Below are 13,972 nucleotides of genomic sequence, written 5' to 3'. Positions count from 1 at the left end.
AATCAATGTCTATCTTTCATGGCTCCTGTCTCTTGCTAACTTGGCTAACAGACTCAGCTTCCACTGGACCCCATTCCATTTCTACTAAGGGTACTTTCAGCACCAGCTACCCAATTCACTATAGTACACCCATATTCCCTCACATTCAGAAGTGCCAAGAGAAGGCTGAGGGCATGTTTCAGTAAGCTAGGAGGTTGAAGCAGCCATTGCAAGTGTTTTGTACATAACCTGTATGTGGATCTATTATATGGCCTCATATACAAACCTCATAATAGAGTCTATCTGCTCATGACCTAAGAGAAAACCAGGACACACAATAGCATAATGTTATGATCGCAATTTGTGTGTATGCATGTGTATTATCTACCTGCACAAAAAGATGCTGTAAATACAGTGGTGGATGAGTTGAGTGTTGGGAAACAGGGGTATTTTGTTTTCAATATATTTTTCAATTTTGTTCACCCTAATTTTTGAGTAGTATTTTATAGTCAAAAATATATGCCTTCATGCTTTCAAAAATAACTTTATTTTCTCTTTATTCTATTAATTCAACTTAATTGCTGGAGGCTTCGATGCATTTTCAATACTTTTTTCAAATTGTCTACAATGAGCATTGTGATACTTAAGGAAAAAATTCAAACATCTTTTAAACCAAAGCAGTTTTTACATTATTTTAAAAAATGCATTTTTCCTATTAAGTATTCCTTTCAAATTGTAGCAATTTGAAAAATATGGAAAGGAATGAAAAAAATATATAAATTACCTCAAATCCCACCATTAAAAAAGAACAACAATGGTTCATCGAATTTTCTTCCTGTCTTTTTCCTATGAAGATATATACTGTCACATGGTTCAGATCGTACTGTATTTATACTCTTTTCTCATATAACACTGCATGCTTAGCATTTCCTGTGTGGTTAAAAATTCTTCAGAAACATCATTTTAAATAACTGCATATTATGACACCATACGGACAGATAATATAATCATCATAAGACATATAATAGGCTGATTTCCTATTTTCCTTATTATAAACACTGCTGTGATAAACATCCTTGTACATAAATCTGTATGCAGATCTTTCTTTTCTTGAGATAAATACCTAAAAGTAGAATTACTAAATGAAAGGGTATGAACATATTCAAAACTTCTGGCACATTGCCAAACTGACCTCCAGAAACGGTGGGCTCACGTATCACTCTCCCTATTTGAGTCACATTTATTACAAGAGTTTCAATTGCTCTGCTAATTCTTTCAAGAGAGGAGTAATGGAGATGGGCAGGGACAATGAACAAGAAAAGCCTGACTGGCTTGGGAATCTCTCAGTCAATCAGTTGGAGTCAGTGCTAGATCAAATAAGCCCTTTTCTTTGCCTGGACAGACAGACACATGGAAAGAGGGTGGGCAGAGGTGAACAACAACTGTCTCAACTCCCAGGCTCAAAGTGCAATGAACCAACAAAGTATATAAGAGAAGTTCATCCAAAGCTCTTCCATTTATTTACTTGCTTCCAAACAGATCAGCTCCTTCTTTCTGATACCATGTCTTTTTAATAAGTCAAAGCTAACAGTAGTGGCCCAAAGTGAAAGTGCACAAGCATTTTCAACCGGATGAAATAGCCAATACTAGAGCCACAATTGGTCACACTTCAGATAACTCAAAAGGCAGAAAACCTTTGTCAATACAGAAATATGTGTGTTTTGTCTGGGCTCTTGATTTGATTACAGTAAACTGGCATTGGCTCATTCTCATCAACTTTCAGAGAGATTATAAAAAGAATTAGCAAAAATACCCAGCATTTTAGTCTCCTTCACATGGAAGGAAAAAAAATAGAATTGTAAAGGAAAAAGTAGTAGTGCTTTCCAACTAAATCAAAGAACATTAGCATGATCTGGAAAGAACATTGCATTTGCTGGAAGGCCAGAAGGCCTTATGTCTTTTTCTGTACTTTCTTAGCTACTCATCCTGTGAAATGTTGCCTGCTGCACTACAGCAAAAGTTTTAAAAAAGCAACAAATTTTAAAAGGATGTTTTAATGAGTAAAATCTGAGGTGAGGATTAAAAACCAATCCTTTGTTTTGTGTGCTATACATTTCTATTACAGATTTATTTTACAACTTTTTTTTAATGTGAAAATCTCCCAGGAGGTCTTAGAAAGTCAGTATGGCCGTGCAAAGGACAATGATAAAACCATGTTGCTAAAAAATAGTTAAGATCAGGGGTCATAAAAATTCCACAAATTTCAGTTTAGCTAATGGCCATAAAACTTAGTTGGATATATTTGTCTTTTAAGGTGAGTGGCCAGCTCACTGCCAGTGATGTCATTACTTTCATGGGCATGTGAATTCTAATGCCTTCCCCTCACTGAGCCTCCACACTGGTTTTCCTAGTGGCCTAATGAAGTAATGGCCATTATGAACTATGGAAAATTTTTAGTCAGTGATTAAAACACAGATTTGGCTAAATCTGAAGAGTGCTTCATGTTCTGCCTTTGTGAAATAAGAGAAAACAAGGAGGCTTTAAGAAAAGGGTGGCCACTCTGATTTACACTTGGCCCATGCAAATAGATGGAACAGACAATTATTTCTTTTATGTGCATTGTAAGCTAATTCAGAAAATTTCTACTATTATGCAAGTTAACAAGCTTCAGGCTCCCGGGAGGGTTTTCAAAGACCTGGTGAAAGTAGCGGAGAGTTCAGAAATGATAGGAGGAAAATAGAGAGTACCATGCAGACGGCTAATTAACATCTTGTAAGACCTTTCACTAAAGCAGCTGGTGTAGTCACATGTTCAGAAGACTCACAGAATTTTTAGAATTGAAAGGGTCTTTAGAGAGCATCTAGCTCAACCCCCTCATTTTATGGATGGGAAAACTGAGACCAGTTAATTGCCTCAGGTCACTGTGGGTTTACAGCAGAACCAGGCTGACAATTCAGTGTGCTCTGTCTGCCTCCAGACCAAAGTGGCTACATTTGGCTTCTAAAATGACAAAGTTTCCCCAATGGACTAGCATCTGACAGTTTCTTAAGATTTATTTTAAGATGCAAAATATCTAGTAAACAATTTGATTGGGGGGGTTGTTAAGCAATAATATATCTTTGTAGTTGTTATATAATTATGCCTTTTAAAAACAAGTCTCTCACAAAATGCGACATTTTGGGGTGGGCCTTACATTGCAGTCCCAAAACACGAATTATGCCCTACTTCTATTATTTCTATTCCCTTTGCCAAGCAATTCTTTCAAAGACCCCTGAACTGAGTATCTGATTAGCATATTCATGAGACAACTGATTCAGCTATGTTAATTAGCAGTTCTACTTTTAAAAATAAATTACAAAATTCTAGTGCTGGCCAAGAGGGGGAGCAGCTAGCTCTGTCACCACAATTTTTAGGCTCTATGGATGGTAGTCTAGGATGGTAAATTTCTGGTATTGAACATCTAAGTCAAAATGTGGACTGAAAGATTATTGTATAGGAAAGAGGTGAATCTTTAAACTCAGAGGTACAGGTTTAAAATATGGAAAACCTGAGAATTTTGTTGCTGCCTAAAGAAGCATTCTTCTGTCCTTCACTCAGGTCTGAAAATGCATGTGTATGGGGGCATGCACATGGGCACACACACACACAATTTACAACTTAAAAACTAATTTATTTATAGAATTATAGTCTCGTTAGGTATGCAAACAATAGAAACTTAAATGTTTAGAACAAAAACAATGACCTTAGAGATAAGGGATATGAGATATCTGGCTCCAAAATGCCACAGCTGACTGGAGCTCATGGAGGAGAATAATGTAAAACTGGAAAAATGGGATAATTTCTGGTTAAAGAAAGTTAATTCACTAAAAGCCTCCAAGCCTTATTTTATTGAAGAGTTTATAAAAATTAACTGTTCCTGCCTTAGAAAAAGTGGTATCTCATAAACATGGCTAAAGTTTTGATGATAGAGGAAACTGCATGGGCTCAGGTTCAACACTTTGGATTTATACTGTAATCTTGGAGATAGCAATACAACCTTTGAAGTTACTTGACCCTACAGGTTTCCATGTGTCCTTTTGCTATTTTCTTATTACTTGTCTTTAGGCTTCTTTGTGGTGCCTCACTGCCCCCATCCTGGTTCTCCAGCTGCCATCTTATTACTCTTCTCCACTTCCTCTTTTCATTCACAGCAATAACCCAGGGTTTGGCTTTTATAATGGCTTGGACAATTCTTCAACCAAAGCACCCTATCCTTGAATTTCTGAAAGTGAAGACATCCCCTATACAATTTTACTCAACATCTTCTTTAGGCCTTGAGGATTAAAAGTCAATCAATCAATAAATGCAAAACCCTCTTTAGGTTTATGGTTTGTTGGATACCAGTCAGCTGAGGTTTTACCGTAAAAGTATTTAATTGTCTTAGAAAACCTAACTTGGAAGAATTATACAACATATCCCAGCTCTGTTCTGATCTCCAGAACAAACACATTTCAGCAACTACTTCAAAAAAAACCTATGCTTACTATCTTTATTCTCAATGCTATGTTTTAAATTAAAGTCTGAAGAAACACACTGGCATTTCAGAATCATTTTTGTGACCAGTTTGGAAACTGATAAAAAGTGTTAACATATTTATTGAATGTGAAGACTGAAAGGAAAGGGCAAGAGAAACTGTTTTTTTCTGTCCTTTTTTTCAAAAACATATGTTAACACTTACTGGATAGCTTTTTAAAAACTACACATTGAAATCATATAAGTAATGCTATAAAACCACGGGGAGTGAGAAGGAGAAAGAAAGCTAAACCAGCAGGCTTATAGACAAGAGAGATCACTGTGAGAGCCATACTAATGTCTAATAAGAAATGGGGTAACTTGGAGGAGGTGGCCTTGGAACCTGAAAATAGCTTTATCTGCACCCCATCATGCTACCAACAGCCTAGCCATTTCTAAAGAGCAGGATTTTTTCTTCTAAATTCAATTTTAATTTCTAATTTCCTTCCTAATCACCCAAGTAGTAATTTTTAATTATCAGCAGCTCAAGTTTTCTAAGATGACCATTTGATTATCTTTCTAAGTTTTCTCCTCAAGTAAAAAAAAATGCTTTGGTTACTGTCTTTGAATGAGAAATGTCATAGTTAAGAGAATACCATTCTTTTTAATAATCATACTAGTAATTTAGTGATCAAGAGAGACAGAGGCAGTCTAATAATGTCTTTTGCCAATAACACTGATCTTCTTGTGATGCTAACATATTATTAAATATACTTTACAGTCCTTTGTGTTGGGAGGTATGGAAAATTATTTCCATCCATCCTGGGAAAGGAGAAGATAAAATTAAGACTAAACATAACTTTGCATACAATCTGCATACAAAGTATTAGAAAAAAATGGGTACAATATATGATATGCTACATAGAAAAAAATTAGTTCAACTACATTACAACTAAATTATGCTTTCATGGTCTAGCCTCGAAACCCAACTAACATTTATTAAATTGGTGATAAGTTTCAAATAACAAATCTCAAAGCCAATATCTGAAATACAACTTGTTCTTTAACTGAGGACTACCTTCTATATCAAATCTAATATAGTCCAGCTTCTCACCATGGTAATGAGCCCTTTGCAGAAATACTCAAAGACATTTCACATCTTAAAAATTTGCCTTGTACTTCACCACACATAATGTCAAGAAAAGCATGCATCAAAGGTACTATGTAATTAGAATGGCCTTTAAAATGAGCACAAAGAAAGTCACTCCTATTAAAATTAAATCTACTTCATCATAACAATCTTGACACTGAGCGAACAGCACCAAAGAAAAGTATCCTGAGGTGTTTTAGACCCCATATTCTAGTTTTTAAAATCCTTTATATGTAACATTGCTTCAGATATTATTGAAGTGCTTCTCAATGGGCTCATATTGACTATTTCTTCACTATTAAATAAAGTGTACATGTGAGAATCCATGTTTGGCACAGAGGATTGAAACAGGTTTGGTTGTGGCTTTACATGGATAGGCTAAGCCAGAGCACCACTAAAATGAGGCCAGGGAAGGACACCAGCTTAATGAAGACTATAGTATACTAGCTACCGTTGGGCTACTGCTGCATGGAAACTCGAGAACTAAGTGTTGATCCTCTCTGCGTTCTACAGAGCTTCTAGGAATTCTAGTTATCTTTGGGGAACCATTTTGAAATTTAATTTGAACTCCAGCATCTGTATAGATGCCTGCTTTTTATTAGGAAAAAAAATTTAAGTGATGTGCATCAACAACACTATTGTGTTCATCCAAGAAAAGAAATAAAAACATTTAAATTAAACGACTAATCTATTTTTGGCTCCCTGTGACTATATTTTCATAATGCCTACCATACAGATTTTAGTGCATCCAGAAGGATTCTAGCAATAAAGCTATAGGGCTAACTTGCCCTTAGGATCCAACAAGAAGGAACATCTTGAGAGAAAACTTGAACACTGAGAGAACAGAAGAGCTCTGAAAAAGCAACTGTACAAACTTAAATATCACCTCTTAAATGTGACGTGAATAAAAAGTATAAAACAAATTTTGGAACAAAGCAAATGTGAATGCTCACTTGGACCAAAGTTCCAATACATACCATCAAACTTCTTATAACGGGAAGCAAAGATGGCTTGCAAATGATTGCACTGTTCCGTGACCACACTTTTGAACTCATCTTTACTTTGCAGGCTGTACTTCTCCTCCATCTCTTGAGAGCAGCAGGTATAACCCTGGGGACAGATCTTCAAATGATCACCTGAAAGATAAAGTATAGAACACTCAATTTCCATCATTGTTCATCAGGTTCAAGAGGGAAAAATTTGATTTAGGTACACAAATTCTGCTTCATTTCCATCTGTGAGGTTGCTGCTAAGGCCTAAGCATCTTATGTATGGAAGCTTTCATTAAAACAAAAATATTTAGCCTGGCTGGTGTGGCTTAGTGGTTGAGCATCGACCTATGAACCAGGAGGTCACAATTCAATTCCTGGGTTGTGAGCTCAATCCCCAGTAGGAGGTGTGCAGGAGGCAGCCAATCAATTATTCTCTCTCTATACTGATGTTTCTATCTCTCTCTCCTTCTCCTTTCCTCTTTGAAATAAAAATATATTTTTTAAAAAGCAAAAATATTTACTCCCTTCTTGGAAAAATAAAATAATAAAGCCACCTCCAAAAGACAAAGGAACTTTCTAATCAGGAAGTCTGCTACATCACAGGAACACCAGTGTGGCCAGTAAACAGAGTATTATTCAATATCAACCCAAGTCTCTTTTATAATTCCTTATGATTCTATTTCTCAAATCACACAAATGAGACAGTTTTTCTAGCTTTGGGAATTTACACTCCAAGAGAGGGCACCATTAATGAAGAATTATTTATAAAATGTGACAACAACCAAAAACTGAACAAATATATGAACAATGATTATACTTGGAGGAAGCAACAGGATAAGTGCATTTCAAGGAGTTGTCAGCCAAGCAGAAACAAAGGGAATTCATGCTGGATAATTTGAGTATATGATAAGTCAAAGGGTGATATTAAATGATCTTTAATTTTAAGATTTTTCTCAGCCAGCAACTTCTGTGCAGATGTTAAACATTGTATTAACCTTATGATTCTGTGTAGCCACTCATTCCAGTATAGACTAATGGTTTCCAATAAATGTAATCTTTATGTAGTGAAGGAATCCTAAGGGTCAAGAAAAATGTCAAAGGCACATCACTCTACAGCAGCTTAACTCACAAAGTATCTCCCCTTCCTCTAATCCAACTGCATTTTGCTTGTGGTTTAGCCATAAGGGTTTGGAGGATTGTGGTTTTTTTTAAAAAATAGATCCCAGAGTTCACCCACACATTATTCCTCCTATCACAGGACCAAAGTTGTGCTTTGAAGAAGCCATACTCTCCTTCATAATGACCAAGAGAGGCAGTGCCACTTGAAAATAAATCCACTAGGTACTTTATTCACTCCAATATTAACTGATGAGGTATAGATACCCTAGTAAAAATGTTTACAAGGATTCACTGTCACTATTCTTTCTGCTATTGCTGTCCATGTTCCATGTAAGACATATGGGACCTGAAAAGAATCAAGATCTCAAGAACTCAGGAATGGGTACATTGAAGACACTTGAGCCTGCCAATGGTAAGCATGTATAATAAATAAAGGAATGGAGAATAAAGAACAAATATTTCTAACAACACTAATAACCATGGGAATTGAACTAGACCATGAGCTGGCCTTTGATGTTTATTGGCTATTTGTGCTTAGAGGAAATAAGTCTTCACCTAAGATAGATACCAAAATAGCTCAGGGATGGAGTAGGGTGGGGGGGTGTATGAAACTACTTTGGATACAATTGAGCTGGCAACTTATTTGACTAATACTAGGATTATTAACTGCACATATACAAGTATTATATAATCATACTAGAGGCCCGGTGCATGAAAATTCGTGCACTGGAGGGGTTGTCCCTCAGCCCAGCCTGGCCCTCTAACAGTCCAGGAGCCCTCAGGGGATGTCCTACTGACAGCTTAGGCCCTCTCCCTGGCGGGCCTAAGCCACAGTCTGGCCTCCCTCTGCGGGAGGCGACCAGGATGATCAGGAGAAGGTGCCGCCCCCATCATCCCGCTGCTGCTGCCACTGCCAGCCGCCAAGGTGTTTTCATCAACATGGACTCCAGTCCCTTCACCACAAAAAAACGACAACTTACTTCCTTCCTCTCTCTCTCTCTCTCTCTCTCTCTCTCTCTCTCTCTTTCTTTCTCCTCACCTGAGGATACTTTTCCATTGATTTTTAGAGAGCATGGAAGAAAGAGGGAAAGACAGAGAGAAACATCATTGTGAGAGGGACACTTCGATTGGTTGCCTCCTGCATGAGCCCTGACCTGGGCCCTGACCAGGGAGGAGCTTGCAACCTAGGTACATGCCCTTGACCAGAATTGAACCCAGACCCTGCGCCTGCAGGCCAAGGCTCTATCCACTGAGCCAAACCAGCTAGGGCAGGATATGACATCATTTAGTCCCTCCAGCAGCAGACCTTTGTTTCTTCCCCTAGGAGTGAGGTGGGAAAACCCTAGATCACTTTATTGGGTTCTTATTACCCAAGTTACCAAGAACACTGTGAGTGGCATACTGGAAACTTAGCCAATGAGCGGTCAGAAAAAGTGTTTCCTCTGCAGCTCACGCGCAGAGGCAGGACTGCTGGCGCGCCATGGCTGGCAGGCCCTCTTCTCTCTGGGCTTCCTTGCAGCTGCAGCGGCTGGCAGGCCCTCTTCTTTCCAGGCCTACACCATCCGCACACAGTCCCCTCCCACCCACCTGCACGCACAGCCTCCTCCTGAGTGGTCGTGACATTATGACATCCTGGACAATTTGCATATTACCTCTCTCTCTCTCTCTCTCTCTCTCTCTCTCTCTCTCTCTCTATATATATATATATATATATATATATATATATATATATATAGTTATACTCCTGATCATTCTTCCTTCCTGACAATTAAAAAGTGTGGAGAGTCTTACTGCCAGACAAAATGGGTATACAGCATTAAAGGACTATTTAAGGAAGGGGTAAGGAAAACAATCTTCAAATAACTTCTTCATCCAGAACTGCTGAAAGTGTTTTTGGCATTTTGGAAACCCTTGATCCACAGATAATTCAAACAAGAAAGGAGGGAGGGTAGATTTTGTAGAAGAATTAAGGAGCTGTGAAGTTTTAGAATATCTTAGTGAAAGAAGAGGGTTGCCCTGGCTGATATGGCTTGGTTGGTTAGAGCAAAAGGTGTCAGGGCACATACCCAGGTTGTGGGTTGGATCCCAGGTCAGGGATCCATCAGTTGCAGGAGGCAACTGATTCTCTCTCTCTCTCTCTTTCTCTCTCTCTCTCTCTCTCTCTCTCTCTCTCTCTCTCTCTCTGTCCTGTCCCTCCCTCCCTGTCTCTCTCTCTCAAATAATAATAAAAAAGTCTATTTTTTTAAAAAAGAAAAGAAGAAAGGTTGCTAAAGCTGTTTTCTGGAAATATCTTTGTTACAACCAAAAACAAAACTCCCTCCTTCACTGGCTTAATGAGTTGACAGCAGGCCTTTGGTACTAGCACATATAATTAACACAGAGACATCCAGTTGTCTCCTGGTTTCAAGATTGAGGATTTCACCCAATACAGTCTGAATACATAAAATAATATGAAGGACCTCAACTAGTTACAGTGTTTGCTGCAGCTGTACTAAATAGTCCATATCACAGTCACACCCCACATAGAATATTAATTGGAATGCTCAGAATAAGGACTTAAGACACACAAGGCTATTTAAATAAATTATAATCAGGGAGCAGCTACTTTTTAAGGTTATCACAGGCTAAAGTTCATCACAGGCTGATTTTCAAGCCCCTGCAAAGATTGTGTTGTGAAGTGCATTGGATTTCCGAGGTAAAAGAATTCAAGAATTTGGAAAATAATCTGTTCACCTAGTATTAGCAGGGTTCACACATATAATAAACTAAAGAGTCACTTACCCGATTCTATAGAAATAGGTTTCTAAGTCCAAGGAAAAGCACCCCTTTCCACCCCCAATGCATACATGCACAGACACACGACCTGAAGCCAGCAAATTCTAAGAGACAGCAGGAAAGAATAATGTTCTACATTTAAGAAGGTGCTAGACATTGAAGGGTTTAAACTTATCCACAGGAATTTTACATTAAGGAGATAATCTTCAAAAACAGGTAACAACAATAAAAGTTTTACTGGTAACCTGCTGAAAGTACACAGCACCATTTACACTAGCACATATAAAGAGCCCAGCAGGGCCCATGTACCCCTCCCTTTACATATCCACCAAAGGCCCTTAGCAGGACCTTATGGAGACCTGCTTCTATCTGAACATTGGAGTACATCGCTGTTTTAGCAATACCTAATAAAAAATAAAAAGAGCCCACTTTCATTTTAGAGAGAACATTCCAGGAAAAATTTGTCTAATGGTAAAAGGCTTGCCCTGTGTACAGGACGACAACAGGGTAAATACTTGGCTAATATTTCTGCTGGCAAAGTTGTCTACCCCTCGGTGCAAACATGCTGACTCCAACACTCCACTTTTGCCCATATAGCCTTCAACGCACCACTTACTCCACCTGCATTTCTACTAGGTATACCGGTTAATATGCGGATTTTTTTCAATAGATGGAGTTACACATCAAATCGCATATACTGGTATATCAACATATGTGTAACTCCATCTACTGAAAAAAAATCCGCATTATGTTAACATATATACGATTTGATATGTATGCTATTTTGTTGTATTGCTCCTTCAGATTGCCACTTGTCCCGATTGATGGCACACGCACTTTCTGAGCAGCACTTCAAAACATACAAAGAAGTGGAAAATTGGGTCTCTGAATAGTTTGCCTCAAAACAAGAAAAGTTCTATTGGGATGGTATCCACAAATTACTTGAAAGATGGGGAAAATGTGTAGCTAGTGATGGACATTACTTTGAATAAAGCACTTTTGATGTTTCTCTTAAAATTATTGTGTTTTCTATGATTAAAAAATCCGCATTATTAATCATTAACTGGTTAATAATGTGTATTAATTATTAACCAGTTAATAGTGCAGATTAACTCTTAACCAGTTAATAATGTATATTAACTGTTAACCAGTTAAAAATGCAGATTAACTGTTAATTGATTAATAGTGTAGATTAACTGTTAACTGGTTAATAATGAGGATTAATTATTGACCAGTTAGTAGTGGGGATTAACTCTTAAGTGGTTAATAATGCAGATTAATTATTGACTGGTTAATAGTGCAGATTAACTGTTAACCGGTTAATAATGCGGATTTTATAATCCAAAGAAAACACGATAATTTCAAGAGAAACATCAAAAGTGCACATTTCCCCCAACTTTCAAGTAATTTGTGGATACCGTCCCAATAGAACTTTTCTTGTTTTGTGGCAAACCATTCAGAGTCCCAATTTTCCACTTCTTTGTATGTTTTGAAGTACTGCTCAGTACGAAGAAGTGGAAAGTGTGTCATTGATTGGACCTAGGTGATTCTGATACATAACCTTCCATAAAAATTATTACTTGAAAGGCTTAAACATTAGAGCCACAGAAGAGCAGGTAATATTAACCAGTTATCCCAATAGATCAAGTGAATAGTGAGTTATGATCCACACCTAACATTTGTCTCCTATATTTCCCTAACTCAATCCCCTGCCTCTATGCCCATTGCTGTGTAGGCTCTCCATGTCTCTCTTCTACTCCCTTAAAGCTCTTCTGTTTTCCCTCTTTTATTCTACCTTTATTGCTCTTTCCTACCTTACTCCACCCACTTCTTTTAACATAACATGAAACCAAAGGATTTTGCAAAATGTGTTGTACTTGTTGAGAGTTCCTGTTCTAATTTTAAAAGCAAGTGAATTGAATGCTTTATGGTTTTCTAAGGAAGCACCTAAATAAAGTTGTTTTTAGTACATTACTCTTGATTAGTTTTTTTCTTTGTGGGTCAGTGGTCCTCAAAAGAAAAACAGTCCCCTAGCCCTGTATTAGGAGGCTTGCATGAGATTCAATGAAGCATGCTTTTTAAAGCTTAACTCTATGGCATTAAAAAAAAAATCACTCGAAAGAGCCATAGTTTTTTCAACCACACCAGCTCTATGTAATTTCTCTTTAGTCTTAATATCAAGGCCTGAGTATTCAAAGCTAAACAAAGATAATCACAATAAATTCCTACTCAATCCTGCTGAGTGTGTATTGGTTCTTTTTTTTTTTTTTTCCAGCACTTCAAATCAATGGTTAAAGAAGTAGGCATTGAATATGTGGAATCTATTCCATCCTTTACCAGGGCTCTGTGGTGAACAAGCTGTGGAACTGTGCTTTGTAATTTTATCTCATTTAATGGTCTCATCAAAGGCTGGCTCTGATGTATAAATGGGATACAGCTAATGTCCATTAATTTTTAGTTGCTCATAACCCACCTTCCCGTTAAAATTGTTGTAAATGCTGTTAGGTTCTCAGGCCAGTTCTCAGCTTATTTACTATCAACTTTACAATTTTAACCATAACTTACAACCATTTCTACAGCTCTCTCAGAATATTCATTTTGTAGTCCAACTAGATGCCAGGGGGAAAAATGTCCTTCAGATTGGTACACATTTTCAGGGGATTGGTGATAAAGGAATACTTGTATTTTTCATTAAGGTGTCAGATTTCTGGAACTGTAGGAGATAAAGTAAATCTCTAGCGATTACTCTCCCCGAGTCATAAATGGAGGAACCAAAAACCTTCATGGGATACAGTGGCAGAGAACCCAGGATTGCCTGCACCAGCATGATTTGTAAGACACACCCCAAATGATTTCATCAATAAAGCAAGCAAATGCCTCTGGTAAATAATAGAGACACAAACTGCACCCTAAGGGTAAGAGCAGCAGGGAGGAACATCTGAGAAGAACACACTGGAAAGCACTTTGTATACTGCAACTGTAAGAGACTATAATTTTTGCATTGGCCTTTCTTGCAGAAACTGAGTGCCTCACCTGGGTTTTGAAGAAAACCTAGCTCCTTAGGAGGGGTTTTTAAGAAGTTAATTTAAAAGCTTTCAAATACTTAGCACTATCTGGATCTTTCCTTCTACAAGGCGAATGATTGCCTAGGGATGAGAAGACTGATTTGGGGAATCAGGAATACAGGTTTGAGTCCCAGCTGTACATGATTCACTGTGGGCTCTTGGGGAAGTCACTTACCATTGGAGCCTTTCCTATGCAAACAAAGAAGCATTATGTAAATGTAAAACACTGCAATTGCAAAACAAAGACAGAAATGAAGACCATCCTATCTAATAGAGGGAATATGCTAATTGACCCTCACACCATCGCAAAGATGGTGGCACCCACAGTCAATAAGGAGGGAATATGCTAATTGACTGCCCTGCCCTCAAAGATGGCAGCACCCACAGCCACAAGATGGCAG

General features: G+C 37.8%; 1 protein-coding gene across 1 annotated transcript in view; it reads right to left on the bottom strand.

The window, feature by feature from the left end:
• GPC4 (glypican 4) overlaps positions 1 to 13,972 on the bottom strand; it is a 125,972-nt gene that overhangs the window by 36,042 nt on the left and 75,958 nt on the right. The window contains exon 2 of the mRNA XM_079765293.1: positions 6,598 to 6,756. Within this exon, the coding sequence (XP_079621419.1) occupies positions 6,598 to 6,756 (159 nt within the window). The remainder of the gene's footprint in view (positions 1 to 6,597; positions 6,757 to 13,972) is intronic.

This window comes from Cnephaeus nilssonii, assembly GCF_951640355.1.
Source record: "Cnephaeus nilssonii genome assembly, chromosome: X".
Taxonomy (NCBI): domain Eukaryota; kingdom Metazoa; phylum Chordata; class Mammalia; order Chiroptera; family Vespertilionidae; genus Cnephaeus; species Cnephaeus nilssonii.
This window is presented reverse-complemented; position numbering and strand designations above follow the sequence as displayed.